The sequence below is a fragment of the Misgurnus anguillicaudatus genome, chromosome 2, assembly GCF_027580225.2.
Source record: "Misgurnus anguillicaudatus chromosome 2, ASM2758022v2, whole genome shotgun sequence".
Classification (NCBI taxonomy): Eukaryota; Metazoa; Chordata; class Actinopteri; order Cypriniformes; family Cobitidae; genus Misgurnus; species Misgurnus anguillicaudatus.
In genome coordinates, this window is record NC_073338.2 from 19,532,140 (window position 1) to 19,560,099 (window position 27,960).

General features: G+C 37.0%; 2 protein-coding genes across 5 annotated transcripts in view; one reads left to right on the forward strand and one right to left on the reverse strand.

The window, feature by feature from the left end:
• pappa2 (pappalysin 2) overlaps positions 1–18,508 on the forward strand; it is a 99,982-nt gene extending 81,474 nt beyond the window's left edge. The window contains 2 exon segments of the mRNA XM_055201780.2: positions 15,877–15,975; positions 17,656–18,508. Of these exon segments, the coding sequence (XP_055057755.2) occupies positions 15,877–15,975; positions 17,656–17,763 (207 nt within the window). The 3' untranslated portion in view covers positions 17,764–18,508.
• An 873-nt stretch (positions 18,509–19,381) lies between these two features.
• The window catches only part of astn1 (astrotactin 1), a 356,183-nt gene continuing 347,604 nt past the window's right edge, over positions 19,382–27,960 (reverse strand). For all 4 annotated transcript variants that reach the window (XM_073874209.1, XM_073874213.1, XM_073874207.1 and 1 more), the window contains 3 exons: positions 25,156–25,256; positions 24,866–25,049; positions 19,382–20,082 (listed from right to left, as the gene is read on the reverse strand). In XM_073874209.1, the coding sequence (XP_073730310.1) occupies positions 19,845–20,082; positions 24,866–25,049; positions 25,156–25,256 (523 nt within the window). In that variant the 3' untranslated portion in view covers positions 19,382–19,844. The remainder of the gene's footprint in view (positions 20,083–24,865; positions 25,050–25,155; positions 25,257–27,960) is intronic.

A 27,960-nucleotide genomic window follows, 5' to 3' on the forward strand; every position in this document is an offset into this window, starting at 1 on the left:
AAAATTGCGTTTACTATGCTCTGCGCATTCTTGCAAGACAGTTCTTGTGGGGTGGACCATTTTATGTCCTTGTAAATTAGTCCAATATGCCAACATGATCTTAACCCTTCTTATACGTAACGGCATCTCTCCTGCCTCCACTTGTAATGCATTTACAGGTGATGTTTTAAACGCTCTGGTACAAATCCGAAGAGCCTGTGCCTGCTCCACATCAAGCTTTTTAAGGTTAGATTCTGATGCTGACATATACGCTAAGCAACCATAGTCAGAGGCAGTTCTCATGAGAGCCTGATAAATGTTTATTAGCAATGCTCTACTCGCTCCCCAGTCTCGCCCTGATAAACATCTCAACACGTTATTGATCTTCTTACATTTATTTCTGACCTTATCAATATGTTGACACCAAGTCAGCCTCTCGTCAAAGATAACCCCTAGAAACCTAACCACTTTAACTTGTTCCAAATCGTGTCCATACAATTTCAGTGGCACTACTTTGTGGCTCTTAGAGAAGCATATAACTTGAGTTTTGGGGATTGATAGTTTAAATCCCCATTTATAAGTCCATTGTTCAACTTTCTCTATTGCATTTTGCATTTTCTTAAGTATTCTACATTTCGACCCCTAACCCAGAGTGCTCCATCGTCTGCATAAAGTGACTTACCTACACTTCCATTTACCTGATCAAAAATGTCATTTATCATAATATTGAACAGTATGGGGCTGCAAACACTACCCTGTGGAGTACCATTTTCCACAATACGCCTACTTGAGTACTCTGTACCAACCTTAACTTCTATTGTTCTACTATCCAGAAAGTCCATTATCCAACCGAATAATTTACCTTTTATTCCTAATTTGTCAAGTTTAATAAGTAGTCCATCCTTCCACAGCATGTCATATGCTTTTTCAACGTCAAAGAACACAGCAATTACACTTTCCTTATTAGTTTGTGCTTTCCTAACTTCTGCTTCTAAGCATAAAACAGAGTCCATTGTCCCCCTACCCTTACGAAATCCTGACTGATAAGCTGAAAAAAGACCCTTACCTTCCATATAGTAGTTTAACCTATCTGTTATCATTTTTTCCATGACTTTTCCTAATTGTGACGTCAACGCTATAGGTCTATAACTTGACGGGTCTACAGCATTCTTACCAGGTTTGAGTATAGGGACTATCACTGCCCGTTTCCATTCATGTGGGATTTTACCTGTATTCCATATCATATTAATAAGCCTTAATACTAACTCCAATGACACTTCTTTCATATGCCCTAGCATGCTATAACATACAGCATCTTTCCCTGGTGTTGTTTGCCGTGCATTTAAGATAGCCTTTTTAAATTCAAATATAGTAAAAGGCAAGTCCATATCCCCTCCTGATGCATTTCTACTTACTTCAATTTCAGGGTTTTCCAACAAAGTCTGACTCCTATTCTGTTTATCTATCGTAGATAAATTACCAGAACTGTGGATTTTCGCAAAAGTTTCTACCAAAAGCTCTGCTTTTTCTGCATTACTAACTGCATTCTTGTTGTTGCTACATAACACTGGCATTTCCACCTTTCTACCTAATCCACTCATTCTTCTAATGGTTCCCCATATGTCTGACAACTGAGTTTCGCTTCCAATTTTATTGCAATACTCTCTCCAATACATGCGTTTGACCGATCTAATCGTCTTCCTAACTACTGCTTGTGCCCTTTTATAGCGAATTAAAGTTTCTAATGTGTGACGAACTTTAAGCTGTTTAAATGCTTTATTTCTTTTTATACCTGCTATTCTACCGCTATCATCCCACCACGGCACGATTTTCCCCTTTTTTTTCCCTGTACTTTTAGGAATTGTTTCTTCTGCTGCTTGTATAATGGCTGTGACTACTTCATTGTTCAATTCATCCACATCTGTTATATCTCTATTCATTATTTCTACACACTTATTCCCACTAATTTCTTGAAAAGTCTCCCAATCAGCTTTATCTAATTTCCACCTTGGTATTTTCGCTTCCCCATCTTGGTGTATCTCTATGCCTATTCTAGTCATTATTGGATAGTGATCACTACCCACTGTTGATTTACTCATTACTTCCCATACACTAATTCCTGCAATTCCAATTGAAACCAGTGTTAAATCAATGGCACTTTCTGTGTTACTTGAACTATTATACCGCGTGCCCTTTCCATCATTTATACACACTAGCTCCTTATCATCTATAAATTTCTCTATTGCTAATCCATTTATATCTGTGTTTTTACTTCCCCATAACGTACTGTGTGCATTAAAATCTCCGCATATCACTATTTTGCCCTGCAGTGATCCACACACTATTTCCAATATTCCATCACTTAATCTATTGCACGGGTTGTAAAAATTAACTATTTTAATAATATTTTCCCCTGACCATACTTCAATTACAACAGATTCCTTTTCTTTCCCTTTATTAATAAGTTTATATCTTACCCCACTTTTAACAAAAGTTGCTACTCCTCCACCTTTACCTTTACCTGTTTCTCTATCTCTCCTAATTGAATTATATCCATACAATACAAAATCCAACTGTGGTTTTAACCATGTCTCTTGCACACATATTACTTGAGGTTTATCCGCTAAATCTGAGACAAAACTCTTGAATTCCTGTCCATTTGCTATAAGGCTTCTGGAGTTCCATTGCAATATTGTTAATATCATAAAGAGCCACCAACCCATGACTGCGAGTTTGCACTTCCTGCCATTATCATTTCTTCCACTACTTCACAGCTAAGTCCTTTTATTCCTAGATATTTTTCTGCTGACTTAACTATTATTTTGATCTTTTCTGTCTTTCTGTCTGTCTGTGCCGAGCAATTTATCACCTCAACCATAAACAACACAAATTCACTTTTACTCATAACCAACAAGTCTTTCTTTGCCTCAATTTTTCCACATTTCTCACAAGACGTACTCACATTTTCTTTAACTTCTGGTTCATGGGTTTTCTTTTCCTTAGAGACTTTCTTTACAGCTTCTGCATATGTTATTCCTTGCAGTGATCTCACTCGCTGCACCTCCATTGCTCTCTTGCTAACTTCACATCCACGATAGGCTGAACTATGTTCTCCGCCACAGTTACAGCATTTCAGCTTTACCCCTTCTCCACACTTCCCATACTCATGTTCACCTGAACATCTACCACATCTTTGTTTACCTTTACACACAGCTGCTACATGACCATATTTTTGGCACTTAAAACATCTCAATGGGGGAGGGATGTATGTTCTGACCTCGTAGCTCATATAACCTATATATACCTTACTTGGGAGTCTTGTGTCATCAAACTTAATCATAACAGACAAGCTATCACTCTTTTCCCCGTTTCTAGTTGTTTTAAGGCGTTTTACCTCCAGCACTTTTGCCCCTGCTACATTGTCTTTGATTTGATCTTCTTTGATATTTACCGGTATTCCTGTAATAACTCCTCGAACCAACAACTTGTTTCCAGCCAGGGCACATTTTATTCTCTTATCATCTATTGTGGCCAATTCTATGGCTCTTTCTTGTTGTTTTTTATTCCTACAAAAAATCAACAGTGCTCCACTTCTTAACACTTTTGCATTTTTGATCTCACCTAACAATTTGTTTATCGACTTTGTTAAATGAATCGGATTCCACTCACCAAATGACGACCCCTCCTGAGTTAGCTTCATGATCACTTTATACTCTTCCTCTTGTGGTTTACTTATTATTGTCATACTTTGTTCACTATCCGTTTCATCTACATTATATGCTACTTTCTCCTTTTTTTTCCGTTTTCTTGATCTCATTACATTCCAAACACTCCTATCTCTCCCGCCTTCTTCTTCAAATCCCATCTCACTTCCTGTCTCCTCACTTCCTTCCGCCATCTCCTACCCAGTCACAGTCTAGCTGTTGCCAACCACCAACCAAACGTCCAGCTCCTCGGTTGCTACCTGCCAACCTGCTCCCCGTTGGATCAGTTCTTCTGACTGACTGGCATGACTGCTGTGCTTAGTCTTCATTTTGGCGCCCAAAAAACGATCTTTATTCTTCTTTTATGGCAATCGATGTCCTTCTCAATGAGCTATACTGCCCCTGCTGCTCAGGAGGTGCCGTTTTGTGTCCAAACCCAATTTTATTGTTTTAAGTATTCAATTCAATCAATTTTAATCAATGTGAGAATAATGTGTTCATTTTACATTCAAACAAAACATTTTAATCCTAATCAATTAAATTATGTTTACACAAGGAATATAAATATTTTGTGTTGCATATACATGTTTATTTTATTTAAATTCAAAGACCCACTAAGTCCATTTTTTTCAGTGTGGCAACCAACACTCACAACGCTAAAACTCTCTCCTGAATTGCGTGAGATATTTGGCTGGAGTATCCCTTTAAGTTTATTATATCTCTGATGTATACTGTATGCGACTCATCTTTTAGTTTTACGTCTGTCACATATAACTTTTGGTTTAATGTGTCATGGATGGATTTGATTTTTGCTTATGGTCTTCTGAGTGTTGAACCTTTTGGTTTTATTGTTTTAAGTTTGTTTGACTGTTGCATACCAGCCTCCTTTTTTTTCTGTGGCCTCATTCGAGAAACCGTACAGATGATGCCACGGGTTTACGAAGAACCACTGTTCACATTCCTTGCTGCAAATATGGTTAGAAGGCTGGTGATTTGATTCCTCTGAGGGCACGGACTGCGTTTCTTCATCTTAATATTATGGAAAGAGTTGACAACATGCGCACACACAAAAACCTGGAAACACTTCATTTACCCTTTCACTGTTGTGATGTTACCTAAAATTTGTTTTTCAGCTCTTGTTTGGGGGGAAAGAGAAAAGTTTACATTAGAAGTGAAATGGAGGGGAACATAATTAGCAGTCTTTTGGGAACTCTGTGGAGAGCCAATCAAGGGGCGCATACTTCAGTGAAGTCAGATGCCAGCACTAACACGGGGTCCTGAAACATTTTTTTGTCTGTAAAAACAAGCTGTTGCCATGGAGTTTTTGTTTATTCTATCATTCGCTTAGCATTAGCGGCCAGGCGACCTGTGGTGTGTTTTCCGCATTCACATCAATGAAATGCTTGGGGATTTCACGTCTTCCCAATACATGTAAGGTGAAACGACAACTCGCTTGTTCCGGATGATTGCTCGCTTTAGGATCATTCATTTTTTTATGCCGATCTCTCGTGTCTGAGATTTTGTTGCTAGGGGTTAATTGTGCTTTTTGGACAATACATTTCATTTTCAATAAATCCACATAATCTTATTCATGCTTTGGGTACTGGCCAAAAACAATGCAGGGTTGCCTACTAGAGCTCCTCTTAGAGAGGAATCCACCAGGAGAATGAATTTTAAGGTAGACAGGTAAGGTCACAGTGGATAGCTCCAGCCGACTGTTTCTCACATGGAACAACATGTCTGACCCTATCAGACGTGGTTTTGCAAATTTATGATCAGTATCAATATTTATGATAGGGTCTTAAATAACGTAGCCCGTGCATGTAAATCATTTATATAGTATGCTTAAAATAAATCTGAGTTAGTAGAATAAGCATTGATCAAAATTCTGGAAAGTTTTTGTTCTTTTGAAATGACTCACCTCCATGGAGTCTTTCATAGTATCCAGTTCACCTGAATTTTTTTATGCCAATAGTAGGGGTGTAACGATACATCGTGCGATTCTGCTTGCTATGCTTCTCAATGAATTATGGTGAAATGCCGCTACATCCAAAAGCCAGATGGGCCCTCCGCAGATATGCACCGCGAAGAACCATTACATGGGGCTGTTCGATTCCGGATTTCATTGAATCGATTCCGATTCCTGTTATTTACGATTATTATGTGGGGGTTTTTTTATGTCACAGCAAGAAACTCTCTACACTGGGCATGACAAAGCGACTGTTGCAAATCCATTGGTCCTTCCTATTAGACGTATTGTGAGTGCTGCTTGGTCATAAATAGACGAGGCATTTACTTCAGAGATTTGTCACCGCATGCTTCCTGCATCAAGTGTAGACAGTAAACACAGTGTTAAGACTAGGAATATGTTAACAATATACATATATGCGATAGATTCTAACATACACACCTACTCAAACACACACACACACAAATTCTTCTGATATATTCACTGTCAGAAAACAATGGTCAAATAATGGTCCCTACCTGTCACTGGCAGTACCCTTTAAAAAAAGTTCTAATATGTATAATAAGGTACTAATATGCACTCTTTGGTAACAGTATGTACTAATATGAACTTTTTTAGGTGCAACAGTGTACTTTTTTAATGGTTCTGCCCCAATGACAGCTAGGGACAATTTTGTCTGACAGTGTTGACTGCTAAACTGTATATTTGTCCATTGAACCTTGCAAACTTGCACTCTTTTTGCCCTATTTTAATGATATAAGCGCATGGTCTAAAGTGCACAGCGCAAGTGCACTTAAGGCGTGTCCTAATCCACTTGCTAATTTAACAACGAGAAAAATGGTTTGTGCGCCTGGCACACAGTCTAAAAGGATTGTTCCTATTCTCGTAATAAGTAATGCTTTTTTTTGTTTTGTTTTTTATGAACATGCAATAAACCAATGAGAGTCTCATCTCCCATCCCTTTTAAAAGCCAGTTGCGTCAAGCCACATTCCATATTTACATGATTGAGTGTGTAAGCGGAAAAACTGTAAGCAAAGGGAAAATACCACCAGTTTAAGATTTATGTAAAAAATTGCGTTGTGTTTAGTGAATTACAAAGTCATCATATACAATAAATCCGAGGGGTTACATTTAAAAAAATCTAAATTAATGCAATATTAGCACTTTTTAAAAGCAAAAAAAGCTTACCAGGGTACAGGTGAAGTAGCTCTTCTGCCAGCTGATTTCAGCTTCACACCTCCTAAAGTCTAAGAGACTCAATAATAATCTTTACATTTTAAACCATTACATTTTTCAAATATAAAACCTTTGTCTACTGCTGCGCATCCATGTGTGTAATTAGCAAATGTGCGTTGCAGTCCCGTGTATAGGCTCATATTACTAACGCATTCTTTAAATAACAAAAACAATGTTGCACCATTAACTTTAGATTTTACACCAGGTTTTAGTTGGTCAATGGCATAGTCTATTTTAGTTGCCTTAAAATAGCAATGAACCAACATGCCGCTGAACAAAGCTAGTTTTCACGCCACAAATGCATTTGCTATTTAAACAACGTGACGCTGAACGTGAAAATTATTACTGTGTCGGTCTGAAACTAGCAAAAAAAACTTTTGTCGTGCATTGTGCCGGCTGTATGATAGGGCCCTGTAACTTTCCCCTCTCTATTGCAACCGCTGGTTTAAACATAAAATGTGAGATTCTTGGAGTTTTTTCTTTATGCTGGTTGAATTAATTTGGTCTGCAAAATGTGGTCCGCAAAATTGTACAGCCCAAATTATTCATTATTATTATGAGCTTACCATTGTGAATTCTGGGTAAGGAAACAGACTTGGAACATTGATATTTTATGTACTTGCTAAATAACGTATGCATTTTTTTTGGCAGTTTTAAATTAACTCTTTCCCCGCCATTGACGAGTTAACTCGTCAATTAAGAGAAACGCTTCCCTGCCAATGACGATTTTTTCCAGCAAACTGTATTTTCGCTATTACCCAAACAGAGGTATCCCGTTAAGGCAAACTCTGTGTATGTTTTGATGATTGCTCTGATTCTGATCTCTATCAAAAGTCCTTCACAAAAATTTTATTATTTCAGCTTTTTGCTCAATTTTTTTTATTGTAAATTGTAATTGTATATTTGAAGAAACCTATCCATATTTGAGATTTGATAAAAAGAGAACTAATGAAGATAGGCTTAACCTTTTTTATTTGTTTAAAAGCAGAGGGTCTGTTCTTTCATATGATATATTGTATGTTTATATATTTAAAGAAGCACATTTTCTGGAAGGCATTAAACTTGTGTAAACTCATATTATTATTTTTCATAATTGTGTTTATTTTAATGTTATTGTTGTTAGTAGGGAATTCTGTAAGTATGATAATATACAGATTATTATTGCTATATAAACCCTTTCAGGATGTGACAGCATTTTTATAAAATGATGAAATATTTGTGCGCTTTTCCCAACGTATGTTTCTTATTGTGCAAACAAGTAGTCAACATAAGACTTTGATTTGTTGTAAATATTTTGGCAGAGTACATTTCTGTGAGGTGATATTATTTGTTGGCATGCTGATCTGAGCGTCTGTGGTGGCCACGCTGTCTTGATCTTGACTTTTCTTGGCTATTATTTTGTGGCCTTTGTTTGTTAGGTGTAGATCAAATGATGTTGGCTGAGGTCGGTGTAGAGTTTCAGATGGTTGACTCCAGTGTTGTTTAACATTTGCTGGCAGGATTCCTCTTCTGGTCTGCGCACGTGCATTCCACACGTTGTTCCCAGTTACTGTTACATGATTCTTTAGTTTAGGTATTTGGTCATTACGTTTTCCAGGACCGTTTAAAAAACATTAATAATTCGTTTTACAATCAAATATTTTACTTTGATCTGCAATATTAAAAGCATAAATCATTTATTTTAACATAAAAGAGAAACAATAACCTAAGTTTCTTCTTGTGCCAGCAATTAAACAATGGAGAGAGTTCGGGCTAAAATATGACCAATTGAGTAGTCACCAAAAGCACCTTCATGATATAACCCAGTCTAAGGTGCAAAATTTCTTTATAGAGAGATCGGAGGTACTCTCCTTTGTAGAGTTGCCACATCAGGATATTTCATTTCTTTGTAGAGGAATATCTTATCTGCCAAATCAAGTGCCACACTCCAGCAGTATCGCTAAATAAAGATTGGGTGTAAAACCCTCTGGAGACTGCTGCGGGTCCCAAAACACTCCTGAGGGCTTTGGTGGTGGAAATGGACACACAAGCTTGTTGTGTGACACATTCCTGCCCCAGGGGTGCGTGTCCCTAGAGCCTTGAGCAGTTTCTTTTGGCCAACTGAGAAGCGCTTGTTTATGCCCTGATGGCCTGAGGCTGAGTACGCTGCCATAAATCCTAATCTCTGAGGGGGTACAGGTAGCCACATATGCCACTCCATGGTAACCAAAAGCACAGGCTGTCTTTCCTTGTAATGGAAGTGGAAATTGACCATGCATGCTCTGCCATTAGAAAAAAATAACTATTGTTTTATTATATTGAAAATGTATATCCAAAATAATAACCCAATGGACATCCGCTCTTTTTGAAAAGCATGGTAACGCCTGTTTCACACATACTCTGTATGCAGTGCGTTTGCGGTGCATATTTTTTACGTGCCCATGTTAACAGGTTAGAGCTTTCACACAGCATACGTTTGCGGTCCGTCCAGTCCGTTGCAGATGCGAGTCTATTTTTGCTGTACTGCATGCAAGCTGCCCGCACTGATCTATGCTATTAATTTTACCATTGTTTAATTATACTAATCTTTTAGATTTTATTTGTAGTAAAACAATAGTAACCACAAATTTACTATGGTCTCACCCCGATAACCATGGCATTTGTAGTAAAACTATGGTCATATAAATCGCAATCTATCTGCCAAAAATCGTTTTCGCTATATTAAATTTTTCGTTAATTTTCCCAAGGGAGTAACTATATAAAATCATATCTGTTTGAAAGACGGGGAAGCGCAATTGTCAATCAGCGCTATTACAGAACGAGAACAGAGACGAACATGCTCATAAACGGGAGTAGGCTAATGTTTGTGTGCATCTTAAAGGGACATTCCACTTTTTTGAAAATATGCTCATTTTTCAGCTCCCCTAGAGTTAACATTTCATTCTTACCATTTTGGAATCCATTTAGCTGATCTGGCGCTAGCACTTTTAGCATAGCTTAGCACAATGCATTGAATCTGATTATAAAACGGTTAGTTCCAATCCTTGATTCTGATTGGTCAATAGGTGTGCTTTATTCACGATAAAACACTGCTATGACCGCTTCACCCAACAGTTCTATTTAATCACTGCGCCCTTAGCAACACCCTTAGCAAAACATAAACATATAATGAGACAAAGTTTGAGAACAGTTTGTTGTTTTTATTTGAGCTTTCATGTTATTGTTCGCAGTCAGGGACTATTTTTTCTAGCGGAAGAAATGCTTTTATTGATTTAACTTCATGAAAGTTGCACTAATATTTTTTTTACTTTAATATTGTGTAGTAACCGTTTTATAAAAGCAATAAGGTACTCGAGGCAAGTGCTGTATCGTGAATAAGTAACGGCTGAAGGGGTTGCAGGCACTCCGCTTCGCGTCATGCCTAACAACGCCCTTCAGCCGTTACTTATTCACGATACAGCACAGCCTCTCGTACCTTATTGCTTACTTAGACCATTAGCATCCACACTTCTGACTTTCTTTCAGACATGTTTGACACAAAGTATACAAAGCTTACCTCAGCAGCGCGAGTGTTTTCTGTGGATTTGGTTGCGTGACTGTAAAGTTTTGAGAATAAATCATGTTTTTTTTCACTGTTTTTGAGGTTATTTAGACTTGTTAGTGCAGTTAACATTGTGTTTGGCTGGAGCATTTACCTCAGAGTTTATTTTAGTAATATTGTGTTATTATGCTGTTATTAGGGGTGTAACGATTAACCGAATGCACGTTTTCTCAATGAATGAATTTAAATGAATTACGGTGAAATCTTGGCACATCCGAATGCCGTGGGGGGGGGTGTAGGGCTATCATGCAGAAACTCCTTTTGTGCCACAGAAAAAGTAGCATTACAAACGCTATAGAGAGTATGCATTGATGTCACTTTTCCACATGACCACGCCAGAATTCGCCCTGTTGAGTGGCAAACCTTCAACAAAATGGCTGGTTTTCATAGCGGGTGCTGCGAAAATGCCAGTAAAACTGACTATTATCAGATTCAATTAAATTTAGTTGGATTGATAGCAGAGGTGGACAATACTAAGTTACATTATTTTCCAAGCATCTGTGCTTTATTGGGGTGTTTGTATTGGGAAAAACATTACTTCACTACATTCTAAAGCATATAATCATACTGTGTATTCTTTAATATTGCATATTACAATTTATTTAATACCCAATTACATTTAAATTGTGTACTTCTGCTTGAGTAAAAGTATGTTAATGTACTTAAATATTAAATGTAAAACAAAAACATATTATTTGAAATGTAATAGAGTAAATATTATGATAATATACTTTGGAATGTATGTTTTCCAAAGAAAACACGGATAAAATAGAAATACTTGAAAAAAATAAGTTTAAGTAGAAAGTAAAACCTCTGCTTGATAGTGACCCTAGCAACTTGTCAAACCACCTGTGGTCTGTGGACGTCTCATTTCGATGTTTTTTGGCAGTCTGTAAAACGATAGCTCCGAATTCTTGTTAATCTGTTAGTACAGTCTATCGCACAACAATTTTTTTCCCATTTCAACGCGTTTTCACTGTGTTTTCGTCGATGTCACGCTGTACTCAAATGCTGCCGCTCTGTCTTTTGCCACTCAGTGGGCATAACTGCAGTCCCTCTCACCAACGGTGACGTCATGTGCAAACCCTCTATTCCAGGAAATGTCTACAAGAATATTTGAAGAGTTTCGTTGCAAAACGAAATAAATCAATTTTTTAACATTTGTGTCAAAACATGTTTATTATTATGTTATCATGTTATTATTTTGTTTTATGGTGCTACTTAGCTGTATTTTTTAAGTTATGAAGGTTTAAATCAAAACAAACCAACTGCAGTTGCATTGAAATTAATTGGAATGCACAACCAAAAAACGAGATTTCTGAACAATTAAAAAAACGGTGGTTATCTCGTTTTGCAACGAAACTTTTCATTTATATAGCTGTTCATTAAATTGTTTCAGGTATTTTCATGATAATAAATAATATTTTGAATGATTTTGTTTAACGAGTGTTGCTTTTTTAAATGCACGTTATAAGGGGGCGTGCACACAAACGCTTTTACGCCCGCGGCCGGCGCATGTTTTCAATTGCTTCCAATGGAAGCTCGGCGTTTTTCAAATAAGCTCGCAGCTAGAGTGTTTTTTCCGCGCTGAAAACCGGCGCTCGGCGGTTTTTCCGCGCTTGGCGCTGAGCGTCCACAGTTGAAAGAGATTCAACTTTGTGAGAAAAGCTCCGCTCGTTAATGTCAGTTCTCACACGGCCGCCCAATCACAGTGGAGGAGGGGCGGGACATTACCACAGCAACCAACCGGCTCACAGCTGAAGTATCACAGCTACCAAAGCGCTCAGCTGAAGAAAGCTGGCACTCAGCTGAAAAACAGCTGGTATTCGGCGTCCTCAAGGCGTTTTCAGACGCGTTTAAAAGTTTTGGTGTGTCCAGCCCCTAAACGACTCCGACTCATAATGATTTTAGATTAATAAGGACTTCCTACTGACCAAATGCCGTAGTACACACACACAAGCTGTGCATGAAACACACAATCGCACCCTTGCGATTCAGAATTGATTTCAGACAGGCATTTTTAATGGGACACACAATTAATCGTTACTTCCCTAGCTCTTATGTTAAGTTTTGTTAAGTCCTGAGACAACTTGGGGATGAAACGCGCTCTATAGAACAGTTTGTCCGTTTAGGGCTACTGTAGAAACATGACAGCAACTTCCGTATTTGGGGACCCATGGTGTATGTAGATAAAAACAGCTTGTTATAAGGTAATAAAAACATTTGTTGATTGTAAGGTCTTTACACACGACTGAAAACATAGTTATGCATATTATATTCCATTTCTGTCAAAAGATCTTCCTAAATTTTACACATTGCACCTTTAAAGCAAAACAAAATGCTATTGCTTAAGATTTGGACAGTAAAATCATGGCTGGAAGAACATTTTGGATTGGGTGCCATTGAGATCTTGTCGGCAGCTGGTGGGATGTAGAGTCAGGTAAAAGCTTCAGTCTTTGAAAAGGCTCCACATGCACATGAGAGCCAAACATTTCTTTGGCAGACTGCTCTTGTTTTCTTGTTATTGGCATCTGATCCTTTAGGTTAGGTGGAATCCTGTAGGAAGGCATTATGATGCATTCGAAGTGTTTATTCAAGTTAAATTTGATAATTGCAGTCCGCTCAAAAAAGTCGAGCTAGGCTCCACTGGGCATTGCAAAATCTTTGACATTAAAATAGCAGGAAGTTAAAAGTTGGGAAGTTTGGTTTGGGATAACAAGCATGGTTTTATTTTTATGTGAAAAGAATGAATATCTTACCTACCAGAACGCATACCAGAAATCCCGTTGGCAGGAATCATGCATTTCATTCCTCTGAGGATCAAGGAACATCCCAACAGTCTTAGTTTCAAAGAAAACAGTTTGTTTTATAATACATGTATAACATAAAACATGCACACATCTATAAATTACTTCAGTGGCATTTTTATTGATACAGTCGAGTGATTTTTTGTTGGTTTACATAATAAATGTTTTTAATTGAATGAGGGGGATATTTGGGGGGATGTGGTTTATGTTTATATGTTTATTATTTAATAGCATTATCATTCATAGAATAAGTAAGGAATTATTGAAGATGGGCCCTTGAATTGGAACATAATGCACACCCAAGAAGCAAAGTCAATTATTTCGCTTATACTGTACCACCGTTAACACAGACGTTGCTCTGGTGGATATTTTAAGACCTTTAACAGTTCAGGTGTGCATTTATCGAAAATAATGCATACCTATGGATTATTATGTCAGATTATTACACGGCTTTCTGGAATGCTTGATTCTGATTGGTCAGTTGAGACATTTGCAGGTTCGTTCTTTTCAAATAATAACCGCTCCAAAGTAATAACGCATAGCCGGTGTTACTTGTATGTTTTAAATCCCTCCGCGCCAACAAAGATTACTGTTTGGCGCCATCTTGTGACAAACACTGGACAACCACAATTAAGAATGGAACATTTTGACATTCATTTTAACATGTACGGAAAAAACGAAACATTTAAACAGTGGATAGAAGAACGAACAACGACAAGACACAGAGAGCTTACTGAGACTGAACTTGACAAAATAGAGCATGACAGCTACAAAGCCAACACACAAAAAAATACAGAATGGGCATTAAAACTTCTCAAAGACTGGCTAAAAGAGAAAAAATGGAGACAGACAAGTATGAAGCAGAGGATCTTAATAAGGTATTACGATCATTTTATGCATCTGTGCAAAGTTTCGCGGAAGGATAAAATGTTAATTTAAAACAAATATGCCAATAAAATGTATCAAATTCATATTCATATCCAGTTTTTTTTCTTATGTGGCAAGTAGCCGTGTAATAAGCGGGATAATGTAGAGGCAGCCGGTAGTTATAGGGTTAAAAAGCCTTTGGCCTTCGCGTCGGGTCCTGATCACACTGTCGGGGCTTATTTCCCGATAACTACCGGCTGCCTCTACATTATCCCTTACATAAAGCATTCAACAGTCCCATGGTATATGTAATGTAATGTAAGGTAAGTGAGCACATGTTTCTAGCTTGAAAAAGAGTTGTATGTTTAAAGCTTTCATTTTAAAAGTTTTTATTAAAGTCCATGTAAAGTCATTTCAGAGAATTTATTCTAACAACATTAAAAATGTTAGAAATGTTTTGCTGAAACACATTAAAAGACTGAACTACATGTAGTACTGAATTGTGGAGTTAGATTGTTAACCAATTGTTCTCCATTTTTGAGTTCAGGATTTTTTTGGGTGGGCCTAAAATCATGTCTTCATGATGCACTGAAGCCATCGAGCTTAGCTATGCCCCTAACACAATCGCAAGCATCCATTAAGGTTATAGTGGTTTTTAAAGGGACACTTCACTTTCTTTGAAAATATGCTAATTTTTCAGCTCCCCTAGAGTTAAACATTTGATTTTTACTGTTTTGGAATCAATTCAGCTGATCTCCGGGTCTGGCGGTACCACTTTTAGCATAGCTTAGCACAAGCCATTGAATCTGATTAGACCATTTAGCATCATGCTCAAAAATGACGAAAGAGTTTTGATATTTTTCCTATTTAAAATTGGACTCTTCTGTAGTTACATCATATACTAAGACTGATGGAAACTTAAAAATTTCTAAGCTAGGAACTATAATCTCATTACGGTGTAATAATCAATAACTTTGCTGCCGTACCATGGATGCGGCAGGCGCAATGATATTACGCAGTGCCCGATAATAGTCCCTTTGGTAACTTTTAATAGCAGGGGACTATTTTCGGGCACTGCGTAATATCATTAATAAAATATCGGAAATCTTTGGTAATTTTTGAGCGTGATGCTAATGGTCTAATCAGATTCAATAGATTATGCTAATCTATGCTAAAAGTGGTACCCCCAAACCCGGAGATTGGCTGAATGGATTCCAAAACGGTAAAAATCATATGTTTAACTCTAGGGGAGCTGGAAAATGAGAAAATGTCTCAAAAAAAGTGGATTGTCCCTTTATAAGTTGAGATAGATGGTGTCAATGACAGTTTTTCCGAAAGTGGGTGTGGTTTTAATGTAGACAGCTGTTTTAAAAGCATATAATCCTGCCTGTTTTTCAACAATTTTGATAATTTTTTTACCATTCAGATTTGTCTGGTTGGTTAATAACACATTTTTCTGTGGTTTGACAAACTTCCAACACAATAAATATTACTTAACGTGGACTTTAAAGCAATGAAATTCTCACAAAACTGTATTATACCACACTCGCCCCATTTGAACTCTTTTGTGCAACATCCTGAAATTGCATAACAGGCGTGCACCGCTGTTTATACAGTACCTATTCAAGCCACCTTGCCACATTCAAAAGCAGCTTTAAGTAATAAGATTTTTATGCCATGTCATGCACATATTGAACCATATGAGTAAAATGTTTCTTATTCTTTTGTCAAAGCCTTTTGAGGGAGATGGTTGGTGTGACACGATTAATAACCGAGCGTACTGCCAGTATGATGGGGGAGACTGTTGTCCATCCACTCTCTCTTCTAAAAAGGTAAATCAAACCCTTTAGATCTCATCTGAAAGTTCTTTTTCTCCAATTATTTTACAGCTAAAGTTGAATTTTTCTATTCCTTGCATGGTGTCAATCTTCACAGCCCTTTCCCTAAACATCATCATAAAGTTGTCACCTTGTAAATTTGCTGTATAGTAATGTGTGATCTTTCTGAATGTCCACATCATTACACTCTCAGAAAAAAAGGTACTGATAGTGTACCTGTATGTACCTTTGAGGGACCAGTATGTACCTCTAAGGTACCAATAAATACCTCTGAGATACAGATATGCACCTTTTAGGTACAAAAGTGTACTTTTTGAAAAGGTACCACCCCAGCATCAACTTTTATACCTCCCGGTACCTGTTTTCTGTGAGTGTAGTCATTTGGGTGGTGTGCAGTCCTATACACAGAATATAAGTCCAGGGGGAAGTGTCTGTCATACATACATGACTGACTGCTACAGCTTTTATTAGCGGAGGGCCAGGTGTCAGCGCGTCATTGGCAACTGTAAAACTTTTTTTTAACAAGTAAAGTCTGAGAAAGTGAAATAAACTGTGATGAACAGCATCCTGCCACCATGGGTCCAGAGGAACTGCCATGCTCCTGTTTACGCAGGCCGTGGAAAAGTCCTCGGCTGCAGAGGGAGTGTGTTGGTGGGGCAGTCTGGTTTAACAGGCAGCGTCTAGGATTAGGGCCAGAGAGAACGATGATAGCAAATGTTGGACAATAAAGAACAAATTCTTGCTGTCTCTCCTTCTGTGTGACTGTCTTTTTTTGATAAACACACTCAACATGCACAGGAAACATGTAGTGCATGTACAATTACAAACCTTCCTACTGTACATGCCTCTGTGGGGTATCGATCGATTTAGTTAGATACTAAAGACAACCGATTTGTTTTGCAAACCACGTGACAGGATGTGCTTATGGCCTAATAAAGTTTAAAAAGTGCATTGTAAATCCTGAATATAAATCTTGAGTGTACTTCAATGAGACAATTGCATCGCATAAAAATCTTTGCTTAGACCCGCAGTTGCATTGCATGTTTACTTTTCCTGCCGTAAGGCTGCTTAGCTGGGAATTTGAGTTTATTTTGCAACCTGTGGTGATGGCATGAATCCTGGACAAAAATCTCCTCCTGTTGATTCTTAACATGTGTTCATCTGCTCACCTCCTTTACTCATCTGCTCACAGTCAGGCAATGCTTTCCCTACAGTATTGAAAGTGGCCTGCTCTTTTTAATCCTCATATCAACTTTAAATGTGAACGAAACACTGTAATGTACACTGTAACTTATTGCATTATAGTTAATATAAAACTTATTGTCTATACAATACAAAAGTAAAGTATATTTACCTGTATACTGTTAATGACTGGCACTCGTCCATAAACAAACAAATAACATTATATTTATGTCTCATAAATCAAAAGACATCCATTCTGTTGGTTGAGTAATTTGGTCAACAGTTCATATTTATCGAACATCTGGAAATAGGTACCGCTCATTATTTTGATCTACTGCAGTGCCTTAAAGTATTTTCTAGCAGAATTATCCAAACCACACTTTGATCTCTTGTTCAAAGCCTGCGTGTGGTTCCCACATACCGTATCAGATGTTTGTGGCCGAATACTTTTTGGATGTTGTTTGTAAAGCTGCGTGTCTGATTGATTGACAGGTCATTCAGTTCGGGGCGGACTGCGATCACGATGAGTGCACCTGCCGTGACCCCGAAGCCGAAGAGAACCGGGGCACGGCCAAGCAGATGGAGCCGGAGCCGCAATGAATGATAGCGAGAGCAGAAGCCGAGCGGGCGGCTCTAATTTTGGCTCGGAAAGAAAAATGTCAAACAACCTGAATTTTCCTCCTCGTGAAAAGTAATTCAAATCACAGATCTTGTACTAATCTATAAATAATACCTAATATATATATATTTCCAAATCTCTAATATAGATGTAGGTGTAGATAAAAGCAATATTTTAGCATTTTACCCCCACAAGCAATTAAATACACCAGTATGCAAGTCATTTTGTTTTATGTAGTGTGGTTTTTTTATACAAATATTAAACAAATAGCTCTTGCTTGTTGTGGGCCATGTTCATTAAATGTTATCATCACATACTGTATATCAATGTATAGTTGTATAACAAGTCTCACTACAGTATACTATTTCCTACAGCAAACCTCCCTTATTCTAACAACAACAGCCCACCACACATTTTTTTTTGTGAATAATTAATATTAAAGTGGGTTTTTTCAGAGCCACAGCTGTTAACTTTTCCCCATCATCCTTCTTATATTACACAAATTACATGTACATGCAAACCCGTGCATGCATGTGTATTATTAAGGACTGTTTCTTTATAGCAATTGTTATTGAAATATACTATTTTTGTATGCTTTTCTGTATGTAAAAGTGTAGTTTAACATCTTGTTAATAAATTGTGAAGTGTAAAGTATATATTATTAATTATCTGTGCTTTGAAACCTTCAAAATAAGATATCCAATGTGACCCTGCCTGTGAAATGTCTTTTGTAAATTACTGTTTTCTACATAAAATCATCCTACTTGATGTAAAGATAATTTTGTGAATATATAACCTTCTCACATGAAAAAATACTGTAGTATACTTTAGTATTTACTATAGTAAACTGTAGTAAATGATAGTATAATATAGTATTTAATACACATACCATAGTTTTAACTATAGTAAACTGTAGTAAGTACCATAGTATACTTTACTTCTTACTACAGTAAACTATAGTGTATTTTAGTATACTGTAGGATATTATAGTATTTACTAGATACATTTTACATTTCCTATATAAGTTTACCATAAATTGCTATAGTATTTTAATACAGTTTACTTTATTATAGAATGGTTCAAAAATACTATAGTATTTGCTAGAGTAATGTTACTGCATTTCCTATAATTAGATTACTATAAATTACTATAGTATTTTAATACAGTTTACTGTAGTATCTTTATTGTAGTATGGTTCAAAAACACTGTAGTATTTACTAGAGTAATTTTACTTCATTTCCTATAGTTAGATTACTATAAATTACTATAGTACTTTTAATACAGTTTACTGTAGTATCTTTATTGTTGTATGGTTCAAAAACACTATAGTATTTACTAGAGTAATTTTACTTCATTTCCTATAGTTAGATTACTATAAATTACTATAGTACTTTTAATACAGTTTACTATAGTACATTTACTAAAGTAAAAGCACTATAGTATTTACTAGATTAATTTAACTACATTTTTCTATTGCATTTTTCTATGGTAATTTTACTATAATATACTATAGTATTTTTAATTTGGGTTGATATCTTTAATATTGAGTCCTATCTATCTATCATGAAAAATATCATTTTGTTCAATAATCATTCATAATTTATTTAGAGAATTTTATTTTGAAAACGAAAAGAAACAAGACATGTTAAATGTACACAACTTGAAACGGATAATTTTCGTAACACTGCTTATCTCAAAAACAACCTCACTACGTTAAACACATTAAGAAACTGTCAGATTAATTAACATTTACATTTGCTATAACTCTTTAATACAGTAGTTTCTGTATCTATATGCACTACAGAGAGACATACATCATCAGCACAAGATTAGTTTTAGTCTTTGTGAAAAAAGTCCTACCTATACAAGCTGGTGTATCTACTAAGTGACAAAATACACCACTAGTCCTATAACTGCCAGTTTAAATGACTTTCCTTTGACTGTACACTGTACATCAGACCCAGAAACATTTTTAGACGCAAGCTCAAAAACACACAGGAGCGTTGTGTTTTAGGGATGCCCTGTGTTGATCCCTGACAAGCCCTCTTGGTGTCCATCACATTCAGAGTTCCTTGGGCTCCCCGTAATCATTGTACATAACAGACAGCGACTGATCTTCGCAAGCCTTGCGTAAATCTTGGCCGAGGTTCACCCAGTTTAGCCCGAAAGCCTTGGTTTCTGTGTAACGACAGGATAGGTATTTGAGGGATGCCCTGCGCAGTCCAATTTTGGGTTCCTGGAGAAGACCCCGGCACCAACCACTAAGTTCATCCAGCTGAGACAGGATCAATCCCGCTTTTCTGCAGTGGTAAAACACAGAGATGATGTGGGTTGGTTAGTACTATAGTAGGATGTAGAAAACCCATGTCTTGTTTAAAACTATCATGTCCCACTTAAGTCGCATAGGGGAAAAGGTGGGTCATGTAAAGCTGTTGTATTTTGGTAATGAAACTTATTTCATTCATACAGTACAATACCACTCTGTTCTAAAGGAGAATGAATGCGTATTGCTTTTCTTATATTCCCATTAAAATATATTTTGGTGGGCACTGAGAAACATTTTACCTGGAATGAAAAGGTTTGGAAAGCCCTGGTTTATTTTCTGCATCTGCTGTTATGCAACATAAATATTGAGCGTTCCATTCTGTCTATTCAATTTGAGAGAGCCCACCTCCCAAACTGCTCCTGAAAGATTGATGGTAGACTCCAATATAATAAATAGAAAATGCAGTAAAAGGCCATATTCAGCTGAAAGCACAGGCCCTCTCTCTGCACCCCTTAAATGATGCTCTTCAAAACCTGGAATGAGGAGATCGATCATAAATCAACTCTGTGGTGTTTTCATATCAAATTGTCAAGGCGCAGCCTAAAGGAAATTCCCCCCGGTCAAAAAACGCTTCTGAGGTTAGACCAACTGTTTAGGTGAATGGTAGCAGGTTACAGTAGGTATGTGTGAATTTTATAAGCTACACTACCTAAGAATGCATTTATTGAGAATGTGATGAACCTCACGCGAAAGACAAGCAGCTGAAGAGTGTGGAAAGTGCGCCTCATTCCTAAAGCATAGCTTCACTTCAAACCCCTGCCAAACCAGAAGCTCAACATTCTACTGCATAAATACTGACAAATCAAATCTTTGTAGACCAACCATAGTCTTTGGGTAGCGAAATGCATTTTTTTAAATAGAAAATAAGTGCATTTAAATATTAAACCAATAGCAAAGTCTAGTTTGGTTTGACTTTGCAGGTTTTGCATTGTTGCATGCAAGCAACTTAAAGGAACAGTATGTAAGAAATTTATATCAATTAATCATAAAATTGCCCTGATATGTCACTAGACATTAAAAAATAATTTTCATTTCAAATACTTATATCACTCACAACAGTGGTCTGGCCAGGATATTGTCATTTAAAAAGTGGAGTTGCGGCCCTCAACTGATGTTTATGTTGTCATGTTGTGTATTGGCCACCAGTTGTGTCATTGCAGTACCAGTTTTAGCCAGAAGTTTTGTGATTGCAATATCAGTTTTGCCACAATCCTACATACTATTCCTTTAAGATGCAAAACCAAACAATACATGCATTTACTTTAGCTTTCCTTATACTTTATAATAATAAACAAATGAATGTCAGAAATCACTAGCTACAATGCAAACAAACGGTTCATGTCTAGTGTATACATGTTGACATTTATATGATTCTTATGAATGTATGTTTGCATTTCCTTGCCACAGTTCAGTGGTTTTCGAAATTTTAGGGTTTCCCAGACAGGGTTTATCCTAGTCCCAGACTAAAATGCATGTTCTGACATATCTTAACATATATCAGTGCCATTATTTTGTCTCAAGATGCACACTAGTAATGTTTTTTTGTAAGGTTTGTTTGTAAAAACCACTTAAATCTCCTAGGGGCAGTTTCCTGGACAGGGTTTAGAGTAGTCCTAGACTAAAATAAATGTAAGAGCTGTCCAAACTGAAAACAACTTGCACTGACACATCTTAAAATACATCAGTGCCCTTTGTTTTGCCTTAAAATGGATACAAGTGAGGTTTTTAGTAAGGCATGTTTGTTAAAACTAGTTTATATTTCATAATTAAACTGAGGCCTATTCCTGGCTTAAACTAATCCCTGTCCGGGAAACCACTCCCCAATATAACTATGACCTAGTACTGGATTAATCTAAACCAGGGATGCCCAATCCTGCTCCTAGCGATCAACTATCCTGCAGAGTTCATGGCTGCGTTCAGCCTCGACCAAATGTTGCATAACATTTTTTTAAACAGAAACAGTGATGTGTTGAACACACTGTTCTAATGACACAAGATTTGCAAGTACGGTAGCTGAGTAGGCCATTCTTTGTGTTCTTTTTAAATGTTTCCGGAGCCCGCAGTAATAGTTATACAAACATGTTTAATACAGTAAAATATTACAGTCATTGCACTTGCTGTCCAGAATGAAAGACTATATTCCAACCTAAACCCATTGGGGCGGTTTCCCGGACAGGGATCAGACAAGTCCTAGACTATAAATGTAAGAGCTGTCCAAACTGAAATCAACTTGCACTGACATATCTTAAAATACATCAGTGCCCTTTTTTTGCCTCAAAATGCACATAAGTAATCCCTGTCCAGGAAACCGCCCCATTGTGTGAGCTGTCTCTTTAATACCGTGTGGTTTATTTACATGTTGATGCTGATTGGACTGCAGGTCTGACAAATCTCAAACCCTGTTGCATACCGGTGCACACCATTTCCAGGAAAGATGTGTTTCAACACGGAAATCATAGCAAAACGCTACACACCATTTTGAACGTGCCCCAGGTCTAATGCTAATCAAACACACCTGCCTTCAATTTTCAAGTGATCCTGAAGACATTGATTAGCTGCTTCAGGTGTATTTGATTTGGGTCAGAGCTGAACTTTGCAGGACAGTTGATCAGTGGAGCAGAATTGGGCACCCCTCATCTAAACCCTGTCTGGGAAACTGCCCCTTTATGTTCATTTGCTCAATACAAACCCTGTGTTATCATTTATTTTTTAAAGAAATAAAGAACTGGTCTCTACAGCAACAGGTGTCACCATAATTCGCAGCATAAAAATAGCCTTGTATTGCCAGGGTACGTTTTTCTCTGTCTTTGAACTCACTCTCTCTCTCTCTCTCTCTTTGAACTCTCATGCATTATATTGCCTTACAGTAGTCAGATACATTCCACAGACATTTACACATTCATCATTGCCCTCCATAATAGTAATTTGACAAGCGTTATCACTCAACATTTTGTCTTACAATCTAATGATGAGATTAGGTGCATCAAAATTTTATTTCAATATTTGACATGACCTAACGCTGTCAATATAAAAAATATCAAGGTAATAATTTCTCTGTATGTTCTTTACATTATGTAGGATGATTTTATGTAGAAAACAGCAAATCATAATTTAGCTTGGTTTTCATGTACTGTTTTACATTTATATATTATACAGGCTATAAGAGGGGCAGAAATGATCTTAGACAAAACAAAAACTTTGACCTAACACACATCTAAATTCCACAAATCATGAACATGAGTCAGTCCAACCAGCCCCCGATTAAACGTGAGTCAGAAGACCCTTTGTGTTGAAATCTCAGAAAGAAAGAAAACAATTGAATTTTATTATTTTAATTCATTCATAATTCATTTTCCAGCATCTTAAGTGGGGCCGGTTTGGTGTCAATTATCTTGAAAATTGCATGTAAATGGGGCGGATCATGATGGGAACCCCAGTGAACTGAATAACGTCAAACTGGTGCTGTTTTGGGGGGTGAAGCACTCAAAGCAATTCTCTTTGTTTATAGTTCCATTTTATGATATGTCTTTTGAAAGTGTTTGTGCGAACGCAAGGAGATCGAGAATGACGCATACAATTGTTTGGTTGACTGATGCTGGGGAGGTAATGGCCTGTCTCTCTGGACCTCCACTGGAATGGCCTGGCTTTAGCTCTTTTCCTAAAGTCTAACATTTCACACAAATGAGTCAATCACAGGGACATGGTCAAACAATACAAGAAAACCAAACCATGCCATTGTTTAAAAGTGATGTACAGTAGTTGAAATAAGCATCAAATCACTATTAACATGATCAATAGCCAATAACTTACATTTTAGGCATATCTTTGCAAGTTAATCTGTTTATTATTTGACAATGAAAAGAGTTCCAAATGAAGGCAATCAAATTAGAGATAAATACATGTGCGCTGTAAAACAGTCAAGAAGTTGTTACTGTGATTTCAATTGATTTGTCAAAGGTTACAACTTTCTGGTCAGACCTTTCGGAGTAATTAATGCTCCCACGTCATAGTTCTCAAACATGCAATGATTCTCACTGTTAAAGAAGGGTAAACCTTGCAACATGGAGACATTTAAATCTAGCCTTTACATTTGAACTAAGGCCTAAGGAATGGTTGTCCAAATAGTCATTATTAAATTCACCTACTGTGCATCAGCAAAAGCAGCGTTCAGCATTTTCATCAAACACATGGCTGTGTTTAGAGAACGTTTCGGTGCAATTCGAAAATCCAGACCTTTCTTGTCTTGGTTTGTTTTGGAGGGCGCATAAAAGTTTACCACCCTGTTTTGTGGTCAAGGAGATGCCATAGCGGCCCATTTGAAATGTGCTCTAATCAGTTTGATTACATTCAATTGACATCTAATTTGCACAAATACCCCTCAATCATATGTATGATGATATGGTCCATAATAGAATAATGTGTGTTTGCTACATAAGTAAGAGGAAACTCAAAACATAGATCATGAAGCTGTCAAGGCCCCATTAGTGTCACTAATGAGTCCATATATAAGGGAAATAGACAAAGTTATTTGGAAATGTTACCCGTTTTTTGGTTTTACGCAAGTAAAAACTATTACAATGTTGCACACTGATACTGTATATTTATTCTAAAAAAACTTTGTCATGGTCATATAAAAAAATTTAATATTAAAAACTAGATTGTATTAAATTGAATTTAGACAGTCCAAATTGGACTGTACCATCATTTTAAAACCAGTGATGTCCAATTCTAAAGAAACTGAAGATCAATTTACAAACCTGGGCCCCAGTTCATCTTCACAGCGCCAAGTGAACTCTCCAAAGCTCTCGTAGCGCTGGTTGTAGTGGTAAAGTACTCGGTGGAGTGTTGGTGAGCCCAGATCCATCAACGTGTTGTATGCCGTCTGCTGTTCCTTCCCGCTGGTGTAACCATTGAACAGATTATAAATCTTGTCCGCTATTTCTGAGAGAATGCACATAGGGAACATTTATCCAAATCAGGTGACGAATGATCTGAATAGTTTCCTAGCATTATAAATGTACATCACAGTGTGAGGGCGGTCGTGTACCTTGGGCCTTGACATCATCCACAGCGGGACAAGGGGTTTTGATGATCACCTCGCTGGGACTGGAACGCCGCCCTGTGTTGTCCACTGCCCAGAGTCGGAACCTGGCAGATTTGACAAATAGATTGGTCACAGTCAATCTTTGGGCTAATTGCCAGTTTATTTCGAAAGAGATAGTAGAGAAGAGATAAGAAATGATTCTCATAAAGGATTTGGTGGGAATGGGACAGACTTGAACCCGAATTTTCCACATCACTGCTCAAAACGTCCAGCGCATGTTCACTGACCACTCGACCATGGCTCCCCCAAATTAAGCTTTAAGAAGCTTGTGCAATACAGGAACTTATAAAAAATAAAAATAAAAAGGTCTTGGGTAGGGTTAAAGAAATATGATTTTCCACTGTTTAGATTTATTAGCAAATAACATTACCAAATAAATCTCAGAAATCATGAACCGTAACATTTTGGGGGTGACTTTGAAGTTCAGAGTGAACAAATTGTTTCGGTGTGTGAATTATGTAATCATATAAAAGCATATACCTCCATTAAAGTTAAAATGCATGACTCCACCACTCCCATTACATAAGCACATAGTCGAACCTTCAGCTCTTGGCTTTGATTTGAGGATCTGTAAATGCAGACACAACCTGAACAATCGCATCCATCTGTGGCCGCGTACCCACTCGCTCCCACCCTCAGTGAAATCAAAGAGACAGATGCAATTACTTTAAAACTCATGGCATGTGCCGCATGCTAAGAGAGACAGGCCAGGATTAAGTTGAATTATATCTCCATCTAGTGGAAGGCAACGTAAATGGCTATCAACTGCAATGCCACAGTTGTGAGATCCTTCAAAACACCAAGTATTCGTAAAATCCAGCTTAAAGTCTCTTAATCTTATTATGAGATTGGAAGCATCATTGATTTCAATATTTAAAGAAAAAAATCTGACTTTTTCCATGTTTAAGTGGGTCCCCAGTGCTTCTATCAACCAAGAAAATGTGAAAAAGAACTAACTAGTAACTTTGTTTTGGTAAACCATTCTCTGCAAGCATGTAAAAAAATAGGTCATTGAAATTTGGCTCCCCTTGTGATGTCAGAAGGGGATAAAACACTGCCATTTAGTGCAGAGATCAGCTCATTTGCATTTTAAAGGACAAACCCAAAAACGCCACATTTTTATTAACATGTTTTAATAAATTAGGTGGGGTATTTTGAGCTAAAACTTTACATATGCACCTAGGGGACACAAAAGATTAATTTTGTGAAACGTCCCCTTTAATATTGACTGAGTAAGGTCAATTCAAATATTTAACAGATTGTCACAGATACTATATTCACATTAATGATTTAATTTAACTTTTCAAACATCAAAATAAACGTCAATCCTTTTATATCACTACTGGTAACATTCGTCTAATAACACCACAGTGATCTCAGATGTCTGGACCTTACTCAACACTATGGAAGGTGTAAAAACCTGACAACAACATTAAACAGGCCCATAACTGCTGCTATAAATGCATCATTGAGTAACACTGTGAATCAGAAGAACAAGATGAGCCCAAAGAGGAGGGAAATATGACCTTCTGAATACACAAGTAATCTCTTTGGCGTACCCTTCGTGTCCACATGGCATGAGTCTGAGAATTACTTACGATAACTCAAATAAACCCACATGAACAAATACTGTAGTATATAGTATTTACTATAGTAAAACGTAGTAAAATGCCTAAATAATACTGTTTTTAAACCTTATTAAAGTAAAAATTAAAATTTACTACAGTGTACAGTAGCTACAGTATTTACAGTATCTATTTAATTAATACTACAGAATGCTATAGCCTATACTACAACATGTGGTTACACTTTATTTTTAGGTGTCCCATGTAATCATACATTTAAGTACTGAGTAATTATACTACAACATATAGCAGTTTAAGATAGTAAATACTAATACTAGTATACTACATTATTTTTTACGAGAGAATAATAAAAAAATATTAACCTATTTGTTTTTGTAATCCTAGCTAGATTGCATGTTCAGTTGCATTTAGCATCACATGTTCTCTGTGACCCATATTTTGATCAAGAGTCATGAGTTGACCCAGATTTTTTTTTTCTTTTTAAAATTTTCTTCATGTAACTCCACTTATTAAAGAGATTTTTGGTTCATCCACAACATATTAGGGTTCATGTTTATCAAATGTATTATCAGTTTCTCTGATACCTCTAGTTTCTGAGACATGTAAATCTATCCTGGTTTAAGTCGGGTCGACTCAATGAGCATACCGTGTTCTTTCCTGTGGCACAAAAGTAAACGTTCCTGAGAAAAGGATGTAATACGACACATAAAATCCAACACTGTTCAACTATCCAAGAGAGTCCAAGAGACGGGGGACCACCATGAACAATTACAACTTCCAAGAAAACACGAAGGGCTGATGTCACAAGGTTTTAACCCAATGATTTTTACTAATTATTCCTTGCTAAGAATACCTGCTGGAGACAGAGCCAAGCTATTTAATGAAACACACTTTCTAAATCAACTACTGATTTTCCAAAATTGACATGGGTAGGAAGATGTCCAGGCATATTTTTGCACAAATCATTCTCAGGTTTTTACAGTCTTAGTTAGATATAATTGCTTAGACTCACGCAGATATTAAAACCTCTCATCTGACCGAAGACATGTGACTTAACGTCAGATCAAAGTCCAAGTAAATCAGCAAGCCAAAAAGGGGCCTATATGTTTTAAACTCTTTGAATGTGTTCTGTCGAGCTGAAGCAAGCAAAGAGGTAACAGGA